Source organism: Thermobia domestica, chromosome 16 (genome assembly GCF_964235325.1).
Source record: "Thermobia domestica chromosome 16, izTheDome1.hap1.1, whole genome shotgun sequence".
In the NCBI taxonomy this organism is placed as follows: domain Eukaryota; kingdom Metazoa; phylum Arthropoda; class Insecta; order Zygentoma; family Lepismatidae; genus Thermobia; species Thermobia domestica.
Window position 1 is genome coordinate 184,022,954 of NC_137469.1, and position 22,659 is coordinate 184,045,612.

General features: G+C 36.4%; 1 protein-coding gene across 4 annotated transcripts; it reads left to right on the top strand.

Annotated features, from left to right (window-relative positions):
- Window positions 1-4,185: 4,185 nt before the first annotated feature.
- Window positions 4,186-22,406, top strand: LOC145673548 (uncharacterized). Of its 4 annotated transcripts, none has more exons than XM_081743366.1 (7): window positions 4,204-4,403; window positions 9,305-9,556; window positions 12,027-12,278; window positions 14,458-14,592; window positions 16,085-16,278; window positions 18,146-18,305; window positions 19,767-22,406. In XM_081743366.1, the coding sequence occupies exons 2-7, from the start codon at window positions 9,346-9,348 to the stop codon at window positions 19,946-19,948; spliced, it is 1,134 nt and encodes a 377-aa protein (XP_081599492.1). In that variant the 5' UTR covers window positions 4,204-4,403; window positions 9,305-9,345; the 3' UTR covers window positions 19,949-22,406. The 4 variants fall into 4 exon arrangements, with proteins under 4 accessions (XP_081599493.1, XP_081599492.1, XP_081599490.1 ...); XM_081743364.1 differs by having other exon boundaries at window positions 4,213-4,403; window positions 16,085-16,302; XM_081743365.1 differs by having other exon boundaries at window positions 4,214-4,403; window positions 14,461-14,592; window positions 16,085-16,302.
- The last annotated feature ends 253 nt before the right edge of the window (window positions 22,407-22,659 follow it).

Genomic DNA, 22,659 nt, shown 5'->3' on the forward strand with positions numbered 1-22,659 from the left:
CAGTTGAACCCAGAAAGACATCACTTGCAGCCAATGCTAATCTCCAAGAATCTGCTTACGAAAGTACCTGTGCGAGTGAAAGTATTGGCTCGTACGTAACAGTAATTGGGCATCATCATAACAGTGAAACACGTAAGTTCCGTTCATATCAGTTATTTGCAATTGGAAAGGGCTGTGAATATTTACTTCTTTTTTGGATAAAACTTCAAACATATAATGTGAAATTGAGAAGTAAGTAGTAAAGTGCTAAATCCACTTTTCAGTTAGAAACGTTCCAGAATATTCGGTAGTAGATCCGATGGGTCACTCAGTCGAAAAGGTGTAACAGCTTTTCCAAGCTAGCCATCCTAAGTGAGTTTCTTCCCTGGTTCTTCTCATTCATGCCGGGATTGTAGCTAATATACAAGTCCCAGGCCAGGCCGTTTGTTTCCTTTCCCCTTCCCCGGATAGTGTAGTGTGCTCACCGAGTGACGTCATTTCTCATACAGGACGGGTTTAATTCCGTAGAAGCCAGTAATACGTATAAATTTGTATAAATAAATAAAGTCGGTGATTAAAACTCTTATGTTTTAAAAATTGTAAATTCATTGAGTGATGTCATGCAACCAAGAGTTTAGCCTCATGTAAGTCTCGGATAGTCATGAACAAGAAGTTGTGTAGTAAAATAAAGAACGCAGCTACAGGTTATTCATATTTCCTCTGGAGCAAGGTGACCAGAACTTTTACTTTTAAAAACGGGATGCATACGAATCGGCGACGGGGAAGGGGAGGGGGTGACTTCCACATTGCATTTTGGGACTCAGCAATGTTTTCAATTTACAAAATACACAAGTAAGATTGCTAACACAGCGTTTCTAACTTAAGTACTACTCAAAAATACTTTTAACTACTTCAACACTCAGAATTACCACTTGAACCACAGAACACTCAATTCTCATTTGAATATTCAGAAGTTCTAGGCACGGCTGAACCTTCCCAAAGAGTGTTGGTACGGAAGAGTGTAGAATTAGTATTGACCATTTATATTTTGAATAATAATTACGGGACACTTGGGTCATGTTTGCTTAAAAACGGGACATTTAGATGTCCCGTTTGAGAATCAGAAAAGAACGGGACAACGGTTGAAAATAAGGGACTGTCCCGGCTAAAACGGGACGTCTGGTCACCTTGCTCTGGAGGGTGTACTGAACATCGACCACTTATCATCTATTCTGCAACGTCAAGGCACTAGTATTACAGAAGGTAATTTAATTAACTATACACAGGGGCGCCGGAACCGGGGAGGCAAGGGAGTAGTTGCCCCTCCTGAAATTTTCAGAGAGGGCAAGATATTCGTTTTGCCCCTCACTTTCAGACTGTAGGAACATCACACAACACTGATTATAAGAATTAAATTTTGCTTTTTATGGTAATGTGAAAAAATTCTCTATTCCAGATTCATCTTTCTCTTTGAAACAAGGGCCCGGCGCTTTTTCTGCCTCCCTGTTAGACAGAAAGAGTTAGGAAAAATAATTGAAAATTCTCTTTATTTCCATTGGTGTACATTCTCAAAACACTGTAAATACTTTAAAAATTGTTGTTTAAGTAATCTTAAGTCTGCAATATGAAACGAGTCGTCGAGCGAGATTTTAAAGTTTGAAAAATATAACAGTTTAAATTAGTAACAGGCAGGGGCGGATCCAGGACCGACTTCTGGGGGGGACGGTGGGTTGTCATACTGCTACTTTTAAGGGCTCCAAAGTTTGGGATGGGTTTAATTTATATATATAAAATAAGAAAGCTTCCTCTTCTGGGGGGCGTTTGCCCCGATCGCACCCCTGAATCCGCCCCTGGTAACAGGACATTTAGGGCCTAAATACATTTTCCATAAAGTTAATTTAATGTTCTTACAAACAATATGCAGAGTGCAGTAAGTTTTATAGTGAGGAAGAAAAATGTATAAGGTAGGATTAATAATTCAAAGCACATGAAAAATGCGAACTCCATTGTCGTTCCCTTTCACTACCATTTTTTTCGGAGTGAGAAACATTAATATATGGCTACTTTAAGTTGTTTTCAAACATATAAATATGTATATAAAAACATTTTCCGCCGTTTCGTTTTTCGACGTGGGAAGGGTGGGACATTATGTATCCCACTGATATTTTTACGTGCGACCTATATGTCCCAGTGGTAGAGGCATGAATGATCATCTTGTATTTTCAATTATGATACGTATATTGTCAGAAAAACAATTGGATAGTATTTATGATTACAAATATTTTACATTTCGGCATCCTTTTCCAAATGACAGTACATGCAACCACTGCTTTATCACTAGCACATTGTTTCTCACTTTCATTGTTCACGTTCACTATCACTACTGCCTATTTGATAATGTTCATAAGAATTCTGTGAACCATTAGCAGGATTCTCTTTACTAGTGGAACATCGATTCATAGCAATAACATGCGGTAAATTACCACGGGTCCTCTGAGAATGCATCGTGGGACACATATGTCCCAGTGGTAGTGAAAGCGTTAAGATATGAGTGCAGAAACAGAACACCTGTTTTAACTCTCCTTTCAGGCCAAGTTCGTAAACAACAAGAACAAGCAAGACAGTCGCTATTTGTAATAACCAATAGTCTTAGATATTTAGCTCGCAGTGGTCAAGCAATCAGTGGACATTTGCATAGTACGGATAATTTGATGTCACTCCTTGCTGAAAGTAAAATGGATGTGCCTGTTCTCAATCAATGGATTAATCGACGGGATAACTGGCTTAGTGCTTATTGAGAGAATGAAATCTTAAATATTATGGGATATGCAATATAGAGACTTGGTAGCACAAGCTAAAGAGTCTCCATTTTATACAATCATAGCTGACTCCACAACTGATATATCAAAGAAAGAACAGTTGTCTCTGTGTGCGCTGTTTAGACTCTGATTCATCAAACCCAACAAAATATTTATGGGAATGATCACCCCACATGGCACAAAATCGGAAACAGAATTCACGATCAAAGATATTCTAACGAAACTTAACCTGAATGCAGAAAATATACGCGAATAGGGTCATAATGGTGCAGCTATCATGTCAGGACGAGTGAATGGTGTGCAGAAGACAATTTCGACTCAACATCCGAAAGCTGTTATCATTCATTGCAATAATCATGCATTAGATCTTCCATTGCAGGAAGTAGCACGAAAATGCGAATCTTTGTGCCATGTATGGGCCATAGTGAAAGACGTTTCAAACATCAAACTGGATTCTGCAAAACGATAGACAACATACGCCGACATTGTTCTTGAACCTTGTAAAACTATCAACGAAAGTGATCCTAAACATTTGCTGCCTCTTTGTCCTACTCGCTGGTGTGTTAGGCGAAAATCTCTAATCAGATTTCAATCTACTACAAACGAATTCAAATCACGTTGGAAAAGAATCATTAGTAATACAAGTGGTCCAAATGATGATCAAAAAGTAATTCTAAAAGGGTATTTGAAAAGAATGAACAAATTCGGAATGATATTTTTTCTTATAGTCAGTATACGTGCTTTTGTACCTTGCGGACAACTGGCGAAAGTGCTTCAAAATTCAGAAACTTCTGCTTCTGGAGCTAAAAGAGCAGTAGCAATTCTATCTAGAGGATACTCTGGGAAACCTACGAACGAACAGTTCATTTGAAAACATCTATAAGGAAGTAAAGGAAAATGCATAGAGACTACACTTAAAATTGCCCACTTCATCAAAATCAAACAGAACACCAATTAGGTTGGAGCAGACTGATAATCCTTCTATAGCAGCTACCCTAGATCCTGTATTAGATCTTCCAAAAATGTACTTCGAAATCATTGACTATTTGTTGAATGAAGTGCAGCGTCTTTTCATCAGCCAGACCTCAAACAACTCATAAAACTCTACAAGACACTTTGTAAAGGAGCTATATGTGCTGGTCCCAAGTAACCAAAATGGCTGGGCCAACGTTAAAATATGGTTGCGTTGATTTTTGGTGACAAAAGCAACGTTGGTCCAGTGTTGTTTACGCCGTTATTTGCAACCAACCAAGTCCCACTGTTGGCCCAACATCATTTTACGTTGAAATAATAGTTGAATTCAACAAACCTTTTTGCAACAGTGGGCCATTGTTGATTTTTAGGTGTATTTTTTATATATATAAAATATGTATTAATGGAAAGTAAAACAAATATTAAAACAGAAGAAAACACAATTACGTAATTTAGATATGATATTTTTCATGTTGAAATTACCAGATTTTCACGTCTAGTTCATACTGTGGACGGTAGGAGGCAGGAGTGATTCCTACCCAGAGTGCATCAGGCGAACCGCCAGAAGTCCGCCATAGTGTGTAGTGTATGTACGAAGATTGCGCCCAGCAGGATTCCGTTTGCTGGATTTCGGTAAGTTTTCATGCAATTTTGTAATTATTTCATGTCATTGTAGATATGTTCAGTAGCATGCCTAACTTATATATAATAAGTGGTTGTAGTTCAATACGCAATCAAAACTTTCGGCGTACATAAAATCCCGTGTTGTGTTCGCTAGGATTATAAACAAAGCGGCAGGTAATTCTATTGATATATGATTGCCCATAATAGGTGTACGTAAATTTAAAAACGGGTAGAGCAATGTGGGAAGCGTTGCGTTAGCTGGTCCTCCTTCCTCATAGGTTCGTTAAATTTATGTGAGTTTGTTTCAGAAGTGGTAAAATAAACACAAATGGTGTCAGTAAAACTTTACCGTGAGCTGCACACGATATACGCCGTTAACGCGATTGTACCAAGTAATTTCGGAACAGGTTTGGTTTTTTGAGTACGGTATCTTTAAAAAAAATGCGATAATAGGTCAGATTAGCTCCTGTCGCGCATCGTCTGCTATGGTGCAAATCATCGTTATTTCATTGCTAGTGATATGCATAGTGCTAAAAAGGGTGGTATGCAGTGTGTGTATGTATGAGTACAAGGGCACACCTAATTTCGGCAATGTGTCCTTGCGCGCAAAAGACAGCGTTGGCTATTGTGCAAATTATCGTTATTTCGTTGCTAGCAACGTCTACAGTTAAAAAAGGAGATAGTGTGTGGAGTTTTTAGTGCAAGGTCACATTGCCAAAAACGTTTATGTACCCTTGTACTCAAACACACACCCTCTTCATCACCCTTTTTAGCATTGCGGACATTACTATCAACATAATAACGATGATTTGTACCATAGCAATGCTGTATGACGGAAGGAGCAATTCTGGTAATATTTTACATTAGCCACTTCTCTCATATATGTAGCTTATGATACAAATCAGTGTTATTTTGGTTGCTAATAAATGTGCAGAACAGAAAACCCAAAGAACAAACCTTAAAAAGGCTGGGGGGAGGTACCCCCGTGTTACGAGCGCGCTATACACAGTCCCGCTACTCCCAAATAGCGCTATTTCGTTATTAATTATGTCCACAACCGTGCAAGCATCAGTGACTACCAATTTGGTGTTAGTTTACATTAGCCTCTTCTCACCCTTGTACAACGCTAGTTGGCGTGAGGCTTTTCAGCGATTGGAGTTGCCAGTTAAAATGATCTACCTTTATTTGATTACCACAGCCAACTCTGTGAACGAGAGAAGATGATTAAGTGTCTTATAAGGGTAGGTCCTTAGAGGGCGGAGACGCGGCAAGGTGACGGACGTGTTTGTGCGCTTTTAACACATTCCTTTCCTTCCACAATGAAATTATGGATCTTTGTAGGATTATGGACATAAGTAATAACCAAATAACACTGTTTGGAAGTACCGGTATCGGTACCGCGTATATGTCATGCTCTTAACCCCCTCCCCCCACAGGTGCCTTTATTGAGGTTTGTTCTTCGGGTTTTCTGATCTTAACATTATTAGTAACCAAAATAACATTGATTTGTACCATAAGTAACACTGTATGAGAGAAGTGGTAGCAATTGTGCACAAGTTGTGGGCCAGTTTTTACGACGACAATTGTGTTATTTTCTTTACATATTTTGTCATTTCCTTTCAAAGTTATGTTAGGATAGGTTAGGTTAGGTTTTGGTTCTTTTACTATTTCCTACTTACCTTCATGATTTGTACAATCCGCGGCAAAAAACCTGCAACATGAGGATGTAAGTTTATTGTGAAACTACGCCTAACAGCACAGGGAATAAACATAACGTCTAAGTGGAACGAATCACGCCAGGATACACCTCGGCCTCCTCCTGTGCACACTTATTTTGGAGCATAAAACTTCGTCATTTCACAATAAACTTATATGCTCATGTTGCAGGTTTTTTGCCGCGGATTGTACAACTGCTCAGTCTCTCTTCCCACATACGTAAGCACGAAATTTAATATTGAAATATCGCACGATATGCAAGATTAGGCCATTTAGGTACTTATTCACGGCTATATCGCGATTCACTTTCATTTGTTTCTCTTATTTCTCGCTAAATTCGTTTAAATTTTTCTCACAATTCACTGACAGTTGAATTACGATTCAGTGCTATTAACACATTTCTCCTGTAAATCTTTCTATTTTTGCTAAAGTTGGCCCCCAACTTTTGCACGAACTCCGAAGCGGCTCACGTCAAATATTACCCAATCGGCTACATTCTAATAATATACCAACCCTGTGAGACAAAAAACAAAGTTTCTTGTAGGGAGTGATTGGGCATGCAATGCGCGCTCTTAACACGGGGGTGATTTTTCCTCCAAGTGCATTTATTGATTTTTTTTTTTATTCTAGTCATAATTAGTAATCAAAAGAGAGAGAGAACTAATAGCAGCATAAGCAACACTGTGTAAGTTACTAATCGTAACAATTATCGCTGATTGTTAACGGCCCATTTTCAAGTACATTGGCAGCATTGAGTAGCTACTAAGCGTGTCGTACGATAGAACTAATGAAGATTGCAATGTACACAATTGCCGTAAATTCGGCAGTTACGTTATCTGGTTCTCGATACAGACTTCATGTTAGATAAAGTTAGGTTATATTGCATAAAAATTGTATAATGATGATATGAGGAATGGTTATAGTAACGTTTTGGGCCTTGCGCTAAATGAAATACCATATTTAATGTCACACACAGGGGGGGGGGGGAGTTTTGACAGGGGTATTCCAGGTTACAAAACCTTAAATTGGTCAGGGAATTTCAGAAACATCTCCCGCTCGCCACCCTGTGCTGTATTATCACGTGAGATACATGATGTATTAAATTCACTACAGCACCAGTACTACAGTTCACTTTGATATTTGTCAACAATCCACATACCAAATGAGCTGAACATGTGCGTCGATAAGGACGAGGTTCGCGTGTTAGAAAATTGAGATACGTGAGTACGCCAGAAATGGGATGATAGGAAGTATGTAAGATTAGCAATCTCCACATTAGAGAATAATAATGTTCGTATTTCACACAGTTATAAATTAATTTAAAAAATAATTGTTTTGCAAGAACAATTTTTAATTAAATGGACATGCTGCAAAATATAGAATTATTTTCTTATCTAAATTCTCCACAAACATAACTGTGAGATACGTATGAATTAGAAATGAACTTTTACACAACAGCTCACTAAATAAAAAGGTTTAAAAATTTGTTTGGTTAATCCATCTTAAAATTTGAGAAAGCTTGGTTGGTTTGTATCAAAAACGTTTGAGCCTATTTCTATGCAAGAAATGCTTTTTTTTTTTTTTTTTTTTTTTTTTTTTAAATTTTACCTTTGTCTAGGTTTTGAAGAGGGTTTGGGCATTCTTAGAAAATCTCACTTCTTCCCGAAAAAGAAAACATTAGAAATGGGATTCAGTGTCCTCAAAATTGAATATATCTCCTATAGAATACTAGTAACCTGAAACTCACAATTTGCTCCACGACTGTAAGCTTAATGAGTAATAAGAAAAGTACTGTAGGGTTGCTGGGGAATATATATATATATATATATATATATATATATATATATATATATATATATATATAGAAAAATCCCCGTTTTTGCGTACACCTTAAGTTCATGAAAACAGAAATAAAGACCATGCTAGTTAGCTCTGTTGAATTCCTATTCGGGAGATCATGAGTTCGATTCCTACGGCCGGCGATCCTAACCGGGTTTTCCAGAGTTTCTCTGTCCTAGCAGGCAAATGGTGAGATGGTACCTGACAAATAGCACTGGTCGGCCCCTTTTTGTAGTTAATGTAGTAATGTATCTAGTGTAAAATGGCATTAAGACATATCTCGTGTTTGTTAAATTAATTAAATCAGGTGGTATGATTTTTCATTATATTTCTTCCTAACCACCCATAACACTAATGGACTCACATATTTAGACCCTATTATAGCCTCTATCTTGTTTAAATGTGTAAATAAAGTTCAGGTATGCATGAAAATATCCCCGCCCCTGTTTCGTCCTCCATAAAAAGTTCAATCAGCGTTCCCACTGATATGGGAAATTCGCGCAATTTGAAGTACGGATTTATATTACTCAAACCGTTTGTATAGCATTATTTTGCTACAGCAGGTTTTTTTATTATTATTATTATTATTATTATTCGTCTTGCGACGAGCCACAGGTTTCATATTTCCACTTTAAATTAGATGTAACGGCATTTTAACGCCGAGTACACATGTGCAGATACAACTGTACTTGTATAATCAACTTCTGCTCGGAAAAATAGAACTTTTTTTTTTTTTAAAGTCCTGGAATTGTGCAAATAGTGACCTGGAAAAGTCGGGGCATTCGCGGTCGACAAATCAAATAACTGGGAACGCTGACTATTATATACACTGATATTTTAATTATCGTCTGTTTTTCATTAAATATCGAAGTTTGGGATTTAAAATTGAAATATATATATATATATATATATATATATATATATATATATATATATATATATATATATATATATATATATAAACAAAGCAATAAATATATATATGAGCATGTAAAGACGTATTTTTGTACTTTTCAGTGTATACATTTCTAATTTTTGGTGCAAATCCGGGGTCTAGTTATCACAACCTTGAAGTGATTGTCTAAATATGTCATTATTAGATCAGTCCGTTTGAGCAATTGAAGTTGTAGCACCTGGCGATTAGATATATGATGTGGCTCGTGCCATATTATGATAGGTTTAATAGCACTAGTTTGGCCATCACTGGGATAGATGTATTTTTTCAGTTTGGTTAGGTTCTGAAGCTAGATCCCGGTTTGAACTCTTTCCCTTCGAACTGATGATAAATTGATCGAAGGTGATTTCAGATTTACTGGAATGATAATGACAATCATTAACGTATTTGATTGTTTCAGTGTATTAAGTAGGTTCCAGATCAACACCTTTAAAGAGGAAAATGGAATTGTCATATCATGTTGTTGAGTTTAAAGAAGACAGTGGCGGAGGTGTTGGGATCGTACATGAGTCTTGGCTGACTCCCAGGAAAAGAGAGACGTATTGGCCACCTCGCACGTTAATGTTTAAATATAATAAACTCTTAGCAGAGAATAGTACGCCTACGGAAGATTGGCCTCTACACACCATAAAGAGGTTTTTTTATCACACAGGTTTGTTTGTCAGCGATATGGAATGACAAAATGTAGATGTTATTGAAAAAAAAAATTGTTAGTTTGTTTAATAAGATAATATTAACGCGGTAATCTTAGTAGCTGATCTTGTGTCGAGTCGGCCCTATGCCCCTCTTTTGTGCCCGAAGTTTAATCTTCAGTTGATATTCAAATTTGTAGAGAATGAAACGTAATAGCCCATTACCGGGTTCTGTTCGTGCGTGTTTGCTATTTTCTTTATGATTGAAAGAGTTTTATTGTTAAATGTATAAGGAGGCATTTCATACGAATTCACCAGAGGCATGTTGCTTCATAGTCACAGATTTGGCTGATATTTATTTTACTGAAAGCTAGTGTTATATAGGTAACAGAAATGCAATATGAAATTATTCTAACAGATACTGCAGAAAACACAGGATGTTCAAAGAGTGATTTCCCAAAAAGAAACGACCAATTTGGGAAGATTCATCATTTTTTTGAACACCCTGTATTTTCTGCAGTATCTGTTAGAATAATTTCATATTGCATTTCTGTTACCTATATAACACTAGCGTTCAGTAATATAAATATCAATCAAATCTGTGACTATGAAGCAACATGCCTCTGGTGAATTCGTATGGAATGCCTCCTATACATTTAACAATAAAACTCTTTCAATACTCTGTGATTACTATAGATATTCAAGGTATAAGTGAAGTGATTTCCACGAAGCAGGAAAAAATCGTAACGGATACAATTGTTTAAAGTGTTATGGAGTTGAAATCTCTTGCTGGATGGAAAAGTGAATGTATATTGACTCAGCTAATACTTAGAGTAAAAGCATATTCCTATAAGTCACATTAAATAGGCTACTTTTCGATTTTAATTAGTTTCCAGTCGAGTGTAATAGGGAATTATACCAGTTTCAATTAATCGTTTTGCGTTCAAATTCGTTTAGTCAGGATGAGCGAACAAAATGCAGATATAACAAGTCTCATCGAGTTGTCTCCTTGTATGTCTTGGAAACTTACGTTAGTGTGTGTTTCTTCTTTATGTTATATATATGAATTGTTGCTTTCTTTGTTTTTTTTACTTTTCCTTTCTATCGAAGTTTCTGGTCTCCCGTTTCAAAACGTCCACGACTTTCTGTAGCCGTAAACTCTGTTTGAAAAGTGTCAATGTTCTTCCTCATGAACAAAGCCTTAAATTCACAATCACCGTGTATGTGTGTGTGTGTGTGGAGGGGAGTTTCGCCTAAGAATGATATCACTCGCCGTATTGACTTGTCTGTGAGATACCATCCTTCGGCGAACCTTCCCCTACACACGATGATTGTGAAAGATCATTGAAAATTTTCAAAAAGAGTCTACGGCTGCAGAAAGTCGTGGACGTGTTTTAAAACGGGACACTAGAAAGTCGATAGAAAGGAAAAGTACAAAGCAAAGAAAGCAAGATGTGTGTGAAGGAACAGCCGCAATGTTAGATGGCTGCACTAGTCTCGTATACAACTAATGTGTTTTGGGTTTTCTGGTGCTTCCACAAAAGTGCACACCCCTTATGTAGCAGTGGCTTCCGCTTAAATTGTCTGATTTTCACATACGTTGCAGCCCATGACGACTACATCAAAAGTTGTCATGGGCGCAAGCTCTGGAAAATTCATATGCGCGCGTTCCAGCGCCTCAAGTTTACATATGGCCGAAATATGGTTTAGGTCAAATCGCTTTGTTTTTATAGGCCTTCGCCGGCCAGGTTGGCTTTCTTGTTAAATGATTTTTAAACTCGACAAGCTCTACAACATATGTGAAAACAATCTTATTCCAACTGAAGTTTACATGAACTCGAGCGCGATGTAGCGCGCACATATGAGTTTTCAGAGCTTGCGCCAGTGACTTTTAATGTACTCGTCATTGTCTACAACATTTGTAAAAATGAAGCGATTTGACCGATGCCACATTTCGGCCATGTTTAAGCTTTAAGCGCACTGTAGTGCTCGCAGGTCATGTGTAAACTTGAGCGCAAATGAGAGTTTTTCAGAGCTTGCGCCCATGACAACTGTTAATGTACTCGTCATGGACACCAACATATGGGAAAAGCAGCAAATATAACCAAAAGCCAGTGCTCCACAGAGGGTGTGCGGACTACTGGCTGATTTCAAACATTCAACAAAACCATTTCAAGGTGTCAATTTGTGCCGAATGTTTACTTTATTTTTGATTCACAAGTAAAATTGCTTTATTGTTATACAGAGAAGCTCCAGCTTGTTATCAAACTTAATCTAACCTTTTAAAGACGTCGAATATCCAAATTCGGCAGCGATCGACACCTGAATTTAGTCCCCAGCTCTGAAAATATGAACACTGTAGTATCATATTTGTTCTGATAACGAAACACTTGAAAGTATTTCAAACGTTTTTCACACCTCTGAATTTCATTACCGTCTTCATACCGTTTTGGGTGTTTTTACATAAAGTGACTCAAATTTATTTTTCAGATGACCTACTCAAGGCAAGAAGAAAGCTGGTACAAGCCCAGGATGAATCTAATCTAGAAACTGATAACGAAATTACAGGGCGACCTCAGAGGAAGAAAAAGCGTCCGAGTAGATTAATTAGTGATGATGATGATGATAGTGAGGATGAATTTTATGTAAGAGGGCAATGTCGTACGAATTACAGGAATTCATCACTAAGTTTACCTTCACCGCCTCGTTCATTACCATCAGAACCAGCTTCATGTGATGCAGGTGTGTATTCTTTATATTCTCTTAATTAGTGCCGGCCATTGTGTTGTTTGTGTGTTCTGCCGAATGCATAAACTGATTCGAATGAAATTTTTACAGATTGTTTATTGTTCAAAGTACAGGTCAGGCTCGTTGGGGAGGTAAATCGGACAGCAGGGTAAAACCCTGGTCTGAAAGGACAAAAATGTATGAAAAACAATAATTTTTTTTATTAAACACAAATTTAATGCACTGTCTTCTGTTAGAACAACCTTAGAAATGTGCACACACACTTTGGAGATTCCAGGCTATCTGTGTGGACGGGAGGGAGGCTAAATCAAAGAAGGGGAGGGGGTGGGGGTGGAGGGTGCAAAGGAATACTCGAAAAATGAATCCGAATAACATTTTTACAGATTTATCGCGAGGTCTAATGTTAAAATAACCTTCATACTAGTTAAATTTGAGCACAGTTGCAGACAGGGTGCAGTTTCCTGCCGTTTGTGATCAAATATTCAATTTTGACGATAAGTCTTTCCTTTTTTACCTGTGCAGCATGACTGATTTGTGCAGTTGGAAGTGCATTGTAAGGGTATCTAAAATGTACCAGGGTTTATCCCCGGTCCTGTCACATAGTTTTCACTCTTTAAAATAAATATCTGCACCATACAGAGTATTGGCACAAAAAAAAAAAGACCAAAGCAATGCTATTTAAAAAACGCACACCCTTACGTGACAAGTCAGTGCGTCTGAGGAAGGTCTTGTTACAAATTGCATCTTGTCAAGTAAGGTATTTTTGGGAATAAATAAAATTGCTTTCGTCATATATGTTTGCTTTTAGTGAATAATATTCCAAAGTGGTATACAAGTTCACTCAGAGTCGTTCCGTGCAGAGTCCACACTTTATTACAGGGTGTCTATCGGTCACGAAAGTCACGAACTTTAGTTTTTGGGTCACGATTTTTTTAAAACTGCAAATGTAAGTACAGATTGGAAAATTTTGTTTTATAAAACGTCAAAATTCATCACCGAAAATGTCTATGGTCGGCTTTAGATGCTACCAAATTGCTAGTAAAGTACCTTTCTATCGCATGGATGAAAATTCAGCCTAATTTGTACCCAAATTTGCTCTTGAGAATGTTAGGAAATTGTGATTTGGTCTGAAAGGTCATGGAATTTCATTTTGGAATTTTAGTAGACACCCTGTATTATTGTTAAAATTGAGTTTGTTTCCCTATATGCATACATTGACGAAACGAATCTTCGTGTCATTTCAAGCTGCGTTAACGTAGATACAACTATAGAAAAGCAGAGTGGAACTGAAATTTAAAGCTGCTGAAATTGTAAACATTATTCATTGTATGCCAATAGGCAGATTTCTTCAGGAATATACCTATTGCAGATACTTTCATGTCTGAAATTCCGGAAAATTTCTAGACAGTTTCTTTGATCACATCCGGACACAAAAACTTTGCTTGTGAACGACATAGCTGCCACAATTTTGAAACGGGTTAAAACCAAACTTGGCTCAAAAGTCGGTTTGTAAAATATTTTAGATAATATAATTAGTATACTCATACTTTGTGTCCAACACTTTTAATCCGGATAAGTTCATTAGCCAGAATGATCGGATGGCAAATTTTAAAATGGCGGGCATTCAAACAAAAAAAAAAAAAAAATACTAATTTCCACGATTATTACCCAGACAGAACCAAATTTGGCTGGGGTGTTTGTAATATGTGAGTTAACCAAGATAATCACAATGATCCATCAAAAAAAGTCCAAAATAGTTGGCATTTAATTGTCTAAAAAAAACATGAGTGCCGCAATTACGAACGTTTCGGAACCAAATTTTGCCCAAAAATTGATAGTTGCAGTACAATATGTTGGTTGAGTGTGAAACTTAGAATAATTCTTTAAAAAAATGGCTGCCACGTGTACTTGTAGGAACTGATTGGGACCAGAGTTCGTACAAAAAATTAGATATTTACGATATCTGAGTTGAATGTGAAAATCGGCATAATTCAACAAACTGCTTTGAAAGTAGAGATCGTTTGAAATGTTAAAAGAATCTACCTGTTCTTTGCGGCCCTGTTCCAAAAAGCGTATTTTTTAATGTATGACGGTGAATATGATCTTAATATTTTGAATAATCTGCGAAAGTTTTCATTTGAGTTTATTTTTTTTATTTATTTTTTTTTCTCAGCAGAAGTTACAGAAGGTCGACCAAGTTCAGATGGAAATACATCACCTGACAATCAGCTGTTAGAAGGCGGAACATCAAGAATAATTTCGAACTCGACCTATCCACAGTCGTCCACAGTTTCAGAATGCTCGTGCAGTAAGTTACTTTGATTGATTTTAATATTGCATTTTTGCCAAAATTTTATTTTTTTCATGTTGTTTACATAATATTAAAATTTCGAGTTATACGTTCGTTTTAACCATCGCAGCTATGCAACGCAGGACCGAATGAATAACTTTGGATTCCAACCACCCTCAGAACTTTAATGAAGTAACAGTTCATGAAGTGACAGATTTGTTCTCACGTTTCTCCACCATTTTATTTTGCCTGAACAGAAGCTGAATTACAAAGCATTCCCATTATTCATGGCAATGAAATTGCAATTATGTGCCCACGCCTCCAAAAGAGCATATCCATCTCATTCTGCACATGATCTAACATCAGACAACCAACTATGAGTGAATGATATGAGGTTTAAGAATTACAAAGGCTTTAGAAGATATTTTGTAATTCTGAAACCCTGAAACCGCCCACTATGGTTTGTTGTCTAATATTAAAGAATGTGCAGAATAAGGATGCATTTGCTCTTCTGGAAGTCTGGGTACAAACTCAATTATATTGGCTGGCACAATGACACGCTGGTGACTCCATGTAAATAGTCCGTTTCCTTTAATCTTAATTTAGTTTTCCCTGAGTTTCTTTTGCTTCATGCCTGATGAAAGGCATAGCTCTGTTCGAAAAATCCCTTCTAAAGTTTTAATTGTTAAAAGTAGTTGTGGTACATGCCAGTTCAGGCAAATTAACACGTATCTACATTAGGTAGGCATTTTCGTGTTTTTTCAGCTTGATCTGAATATAGGCTGACCTAGTTGGTAGGTATTACAAGAATGTAATAGTGTAATTAAAACAAAGAGACACACTTGATAAGTATATAAACACTGGAGGATAATAAAAATCACTTAAATATCTGGAGAAATAAAACTTCCCGTAGCTATATTTTTTTCTTCTACTTTCGACTTTTAGAGAATAGTCGTGTAGTACAAAGTAACGTAGTACAATTTTAACATATATGAATACTGTACTATATGTTATTTTACATTAAATATTTACAATGTTAAAATATATGTTATTAACTTCTCAGTACCTTTGTTTAAGAAAACATTTTCTGGGGTTGGACGTAGGGCCAACATATTCACATGATTTTGGACGTAACTTAATGTCAAGGGTTTCAGTAAAAATCAAGTATTTACCAAGATGTGAGTGAGAGTAAATTAAAAATTACTTATTTCTTTTGTACTCAAGGTTTATTTTATTTATTTACTATCTCTTTTTCTTTTTATTTTAAAATACAACAACCCTAGATATACTTAGGTCACTTATTCCCAATTTAAACAGCAAATGGTGTGTTTATGGTATTCTGGCGCTTCGGCCTACTGTCCCTTCCCACCGCCTATCTTTTCTAACAAGTATTTTCTTTCATCCAAAAATTCATACACGTCATGTTTGAACACAACAAGAACATAATATTTGAGAGTAATTATTACAAAAATTTGAGTATTAATTTTCTCCCATTTTGTTTTCATTCTAGGTTTTGCAGTAGTTGCAAGACACCTTGCAGAAATGAAAAATATGCTAATAGATTTAAGCAATGATGTTTGTTTACTGAAGGACCAATTAAAAACGGCAAATTCTACATCGCCTGCAAAAGTGAACTTACCGGAAAACTGCGCAATTCCATGTACATCAGTAGTTGACGTGTTAAACTTGGAAGAATGGCTTCAAGTACGTGACAATGCAACGACGCTGGTAAGCTTGTGTTCTAAATAATAGTATATTTGCATTTTTACGCTAATTTTGTTTCCGTACATCAATATTTAAAAATTGAATTAAGGAGACAAATTAAATATCATTCAAGCTGTTTACTTTAATGAACATCTTGCCAATTTTAGATACTTTATTCATTCCGGAATATCGTAAATTGTTTATGTAGGAAGATATTTCTAGTTTTCCCTTGGGAGGGGGGCTCACAGAATCCAGAGTCAAAATTTATTTTTGGATTTTAGGCAATTGTGGATGAAGGGAAGAAGTCATAATAAGACGTACTCATGTAAGGTAACAGTGCAGTAGGCAGAAACAGACCTGCAACTAAACTGCCCGTCATTTTTATCTTACACCCTTCCTTGTCCCGTGTTAACCCAAAGTTGATTAAAAAGAAAGAATGAAAATCGAATGTGGATTCTTCAAGGGATCCTACCGGCGAAAGGAGCCCCCACCCTTCAATGAAGAGAGGCCAATTCAGTACGTTTGAAATACTGAAGAGGACTTCATTTAATTAATTAGTAGAGTGAATTTAAGAATAAGTTAAAGTAAATCGGGGGCTGGGTGGAAGGATACCTAAAAGATTTGAAACCAAGGGGATAGGGCCTCAAATTTCTTTTATTAAAATAAAATCCCATTAGAATGACGGAGAATTTGGCAAATTAAAAATAATACCTAGAGATGAATTTAATGTGTAAACGTGTCTAGGACTTTAACCTTTCGTTGTGCTACGTTCATGAATTGTTGAATTAAGTTTACCGAACCCCATTATTTATTGTTTACGCGTCTTAAAAACACGTCAACTTTCAAAGTTCGTTCAAGGCAATACATTTTAATTTTTAACATTTTTCTTTGAAAACACTGAAGTACCAAATTGTGTAAACTCGTACCCACAAAGTAGATCACACTATTGTAGTTTATTTGTGGCAGCCCTGCTTCTAAACAATTATACGTTGAGATAATAAAGATGTTGCTCGGTAAGTTTGGTTAGAAACTTAAAAAAAAAAAAAAAAAAAAAAAAAAAAAAAAAATCAATGGTCCACTTAACGAAGAACAAACCCCGGTAATATTTAACCGGATGGAATGCCTAGAGGAGGCTTTTTCCTTCATATTCGAAACTCTATCACGGACACGTATTCATGGTTCAAAATATTCAACATGAACCACACCGTCGTCTCTTACGTTACAACTTCGACCTTAAGTACAACGGCGATGTGTGTGTGAGATGTTCTTTGAGCACTCCCTGTTCATAAGTAGTTCCCACAAAGTATTAGAGCTTTAGAGCAGTTGCCAATGGGCAATCCCGTGTGTCGAACTACCCTAAACATGGGAGATCAACTGATTCGTGTGCTGTGTGCTTTCAAATTCAATGCATGAGCCGTACATCATCATGATTGTATCGGTACGCAAGAATGGGATCGAAATAATCCTTTATTCATCTGTGAACAGTTATTCTCCGTGAATAATGTTTTATCTTTTCAAAAATACGAAGTTATTTGATTACTAAACAGTTCATTCTGAAAAATTGCATCTTAGTTATCGACTAAACACCTCCAAACAGTAACTAGATTACTTGGGCTTTCAAGCGACGGCTGAACCGTCTCATTCCTTAAATGATGTCTTTGCAACAAAAATTGCACTTTTAAACAATCCTCATCCTAGTCAGTGCGTAAGTAATGTTATAGAAATCCACCCTTAGATGTTAAATAGCTATTGCAATTGACGTGAGGCCATTGGTCTGTAGACCCACTAGTGGTATATTGTAATTGCTTGACTTACAACGTGAAGGAAGTGTTTCATTTCTTTTCTTATTTTCATAATTGTGTTTCAGGAAACGTACCTTGGCACTTTTGGTGGGAGAAATCTTGGCCACGTCGTGAGAAACATATTAAGAAGAGTTTTTACTGACGAAGTAGCGGTCTTGTACAATTGGACTGGGAAATGTAAAAAGAGATCCCTGGAGAAGTTGACCATTTCAAGAATAATAATAGGTAGGATATTACCTTATCTCGATACTTCTCGTAAATTTGATGCAGTGGCACTAGTCGACTTGTGTTGACGCCTTTCATTTCACTGAAGGAAATTCAATGATACTACTATGTAAGGAGCAGAGGTTGATGAAATATATTTGAATTATTTCATGTTAAAAGGGCATATCTGCAAAATCAATGAAGCTCATTTTCGCATTTCATCACCCTCTTCTAGCCTGGGCCGCCAGAAGGAACAAGAGTAGCGAGACCGGCCTTCACTGCTGGGAGTTCTGTACATTTTCAATAATTTTCTTCAATGCGGAAGAGAGCAATGTTGTGAAATGAGAACTGACAGTTGTATTGTATTTGGAGATGGAAGATTCGGTTTGGGGATATTCACGTAGCCCTATGCGATATTCACTGTACAGAAGATTGTGTGTAAGCAAACCTGGTGTAAAAGGAAATGTGTTTTCAAGAAGAAGCGGGCAGATGATATATACGACTTAACAAATTTTAAAAAAAAGGTTAATAGCGTTTTGGACGCCGAAATTAAATTGCCGCAAATTTTAAACGTTTCCCTAAATATTTCATAAACTTATAAAGAGGAGAAAAATTGCAAGTTGTTGTTCTTTTAACAATGTGATTTTCCAAATGATAGCGTAGTTACAACTCCTCTGAATGTTTTGGTTATGTAAAAAGCGAGGAATGAGTTGTTTTTTCGCGTTAAAAAGTTTATTTCCTAACTTTCAAACAACGGAAAATATTCAGAGAAGTTTTAACTACGCTATCATTTGTAAAATCATGCGTGCAATTTAATTTCGGCGTCGAGAGCCCTCTTAAAACCCACCACTTAAAAGAAAGAAAGAAAACTCGATGACCTATCATCAATTTTTATGTTGTAAAGAATTAAAACTTGATACAGAGTTTGGGAATAAAAATTAACTGTTATCAACGTTGAACGTAGTTAACTTTTTTTTTTTTTTTTTTTGACACGAATTTCCTTCAGTTTGCCAATATCTGAGAAGAAAGCATAGCAGTGATTCTTGCAGTTGTTTACGTAGACTGTGACTTATCTCTGGTATTCGTGCATAGCTTATACAATGTTCTGACTTAAAGTGTTTGAAATTTCCTTCATGATTTTTACCCATTTTTGTTTTTGACCTCTCTTCTTTACTTAATTACAACCAAATATTATGATGTGAGGCTGTTAAAATTACTATTTCTGTGTGGTGAATGCTCAGATTTTATTTCATTGTGTAGAATCGTATTTTTTTAAAATCAACTATCATTAAGACAATGGTTTTGTTTTCAGTCACGCCAGTCTGTTACATAGAACATTGTAGTAAGTTTGCGTGCTCATATTTCAAGTGTTTTAAAACCGTTACTGAAGTACGGATAATAAAGAATTGATGTAATCTATTGGCTCTATTTGTAGTATATCTAGTATTGTTCTGTTGACTTCACAAATTATTTTCATTTCAGGGGCTGTGCGTCTTAATGGAGTAGCCAGGAAAGCAACAGACCAGGAAATAAAAGAAAGGATTCAGAACTGGTTCCGCTGGGGAAGAGATAGAAATGGAGGAAGGGAACGAAGGCGTACGTCATCTAATTTCCAAGAGACACAAGAGGAGACTAATCGAGAAGGAGGAATGGACCATTCTTGAGGCATTGCGTTCATCTGGGAAACAGGTTGCAGGATGTTCTACTAATTTTGTGAACTTTCACTCAGGTACAAGTGTTGCTAGTAATGTAAATATTTACAGTCCTTGTATAACAAGCGCTGATCTGAACTTTAGGCTTAGCACCAAAATTAATGACGTTGCAAAATGCCTCTTTCTGTATGTTAAAAAAAAAAAAAAAAAAAAAAAGCTTTTGTTTTCGTTGTGAAATTATGACTAAGGCTTTTCACTTCGATGAGACACGTTTGGTTTTGGAGCTATACAGCTGCTGTCTGTTTTTCAGAATCTGGTTTTAACGGTATTCCAAGAGACAAAAAATTGTGAGCAGAGAAGACCACTGAATTCTTTTAGAAAGGACGCTAATAATGAGTGTCCCAAACTTCACGCAAGAATTAATTTTGACATAAAATACATATTTATACTTAAAACTTGATTGTATTTATTTATTTATTCATTCATAAACTATACAGTATACGGTTATGCATGGAACAACACATCGGGTAAATAGCTTCCACATACTCACACTGTTGAAATTTTCCATGACCTTTTTAAATGAATCTGGCTGACTTTCGTTCATATAGCGTTCATTTTCCTTGTAGTTCTACGCTTGTTGGCATTCCAAGGCGTTAATTCGATTTTCTGAACTACGAATGCAACGATTTTGTTGATTAACGAAGCCCTCAAAGTGTAATCGGCGATAAGGCTCATTTTCAGTTCAAGTCAAAATGTAACAAGTACTTTTTGCGTGAATTTTGGGACACTTTCGTATCAAGCATACAGGAGACATATTTTGATCCAAGCCTGTACTACAGTATTAATTAGGGATGGGAAATTTCGGAAATTTTACTTTCTAGATTCCGGAAAATAAAATAGAAAATTTCGAATGTCGGAAAATCTTAATTTAAAAAAAAAAAAAAAAAAAAAACGGATGTTTAGAAAATAATCCAGTTTTTTTTTCTCCCAAGGTCAAGAGTCAACACGTTGAGTGAATGTGTTTAACCAACCTCCAGTTTTTTTGGTGTGTGTGTGTTAAGGCAATGGAAAACCAGCTTTTGTAAAGTATGGCAATTCCCCACGCGACCAATTGAATAAATAGACATAAGAAATTATATTAAAAAAAAAAAAAGCTTTCAGTTCGTAAATACTGCTCAAAGTTTTGGTCCAACTTGAATCCGCGTGTTGTGGGCTTGTTGCTCTTTAGCTTAAACCGCCGCAGTCGGATAGGGACAAGCCATTTTACTGAACAGGAAATATTGGGGCGCGTCACCTGGCCAATTACATCATTGTTGTCGCCTTCCGTCTTCTGCTACTCAAGGCAACCCGAATGAAACAAGTGGCTGCCCGACACTGTCAAAAGCTCTGTCGCTGATTTAAGCAAAACGCGGAAATTTTCTATTTTGTATTTCGATCGCATCTGCTTCTACTTTCCGTATGTTGGATATATCACCGATGGGATACACGGATGCGTCGGGCGGCCCGAAATACATTGTTAGGTAACTTGTTTCATGTGAATGGCCTTGCGTAGCAGAAGCCGAAGGTGCATGCAATGATGCCATTGGCTATATGGCCCGCGCCATAATATCCCTCTACAACATGGCTTCTTCCCCCCCCCCCCCCTTCCTGGCTGTGACAGTGAGCTCAAGAGCACCACGCGGCTTAAAACAAAAATCAGAATCTCGAAACGCAGACTGCTTGTTTCATCTAAGTACGGATTTTTTTGAAAGCCAGATTTCGGAAATTTTTGGCCTAGTATTAATGCCTTCAATGCGGTTTTTTTTTTTTTTTTTTTTTTTCAGTTTTGTGATGTATCATTCTTGTCTAAATCGTATCAGTATTTAATAAGAAATGAAAAGTATTTAATATTTTCTTGGTATGCCATAGCAGAGTTCTGTGCCCTCTTGCATAATTGTGGAACGTTTCATGTATCTATACAGGTAGTTTCTATGAGTGTAATATAAGATTATTTTTCAAATAAGACTCTTTTTATTCCTTGTTTGCACGAATTGTTTTCACGTTGTTTCAATACTTATCAGGAAACCTTTCTCGCATTTGAGAATTTAAAAAATAAAAATGAGACCATCCGTATAATCTTTTCAAATATTGTAAAATGACATACAAAATATCACACTGTTATTTGTAGTAAAGTTATTTCCTATACAATTATCGTAAAACATTATAGTTTTAGGACATCTGAGTAATAAGCAAAATGTATATAGTTATCACTAAAACGAAAATGTAAATGGTTATCAATGAAAGAAACAAATGTTTTCATTGGTTATCCGAATAAGCGTAATGGCCTTCAAAGCATAACTATAGCTTTTAAAGGTTTGTTTAACATGTTATAAATACTAATTGTACGATAATTTGACATCATGTATAAATTACATTGTGTGTATGTGTATGTTTTTTTTTTTCCTTCAAATTTTTGAATAAAAACTGTCCGCTCAAATATACCTCTTTGATTTTCTTCTGGTCCTTGAAGTCCTTTCACCAGTCATGTGTGAAATATGACTTTTTTTTTTTTTTTTTTTTTTTTTTTTTTTACAAACTGCCGAGGATGGTAGCTCCCTTGGTCGCAACAGGAGAATGACGGCATTGTATCTTGTGCAGGACCAGACAATAGTGACGCAGCCAGTGGTGTACGGGTAGCAAGCCTGCTTGCCAAGAGGCATTCGGCTAGGTCGAGCGTAACCACG

Coding starts and splice junctions, on each gene's coding strand:
- LOC145673548 (XM_081743364.1), top strand. CDS start 9,346: ATGGAATTGTCATATCATGTTGTTGAGTTTAAAGAAGACAGTGGCGGA. Junction 16,303..18,145: donor GTGACAATGCAACGACGCTG/GTAAGCTTGTGT, acceptor ATTGTGTTTCAG/GAAACGTACCTTGGCACTTT. Junction 18,306..19,766: donor CATTTCAAGAATAATAATAG/GTAGGATATTAC, acceptor TTTTCATTTCAG/GGGCTGTGCGTCTTAATGGA.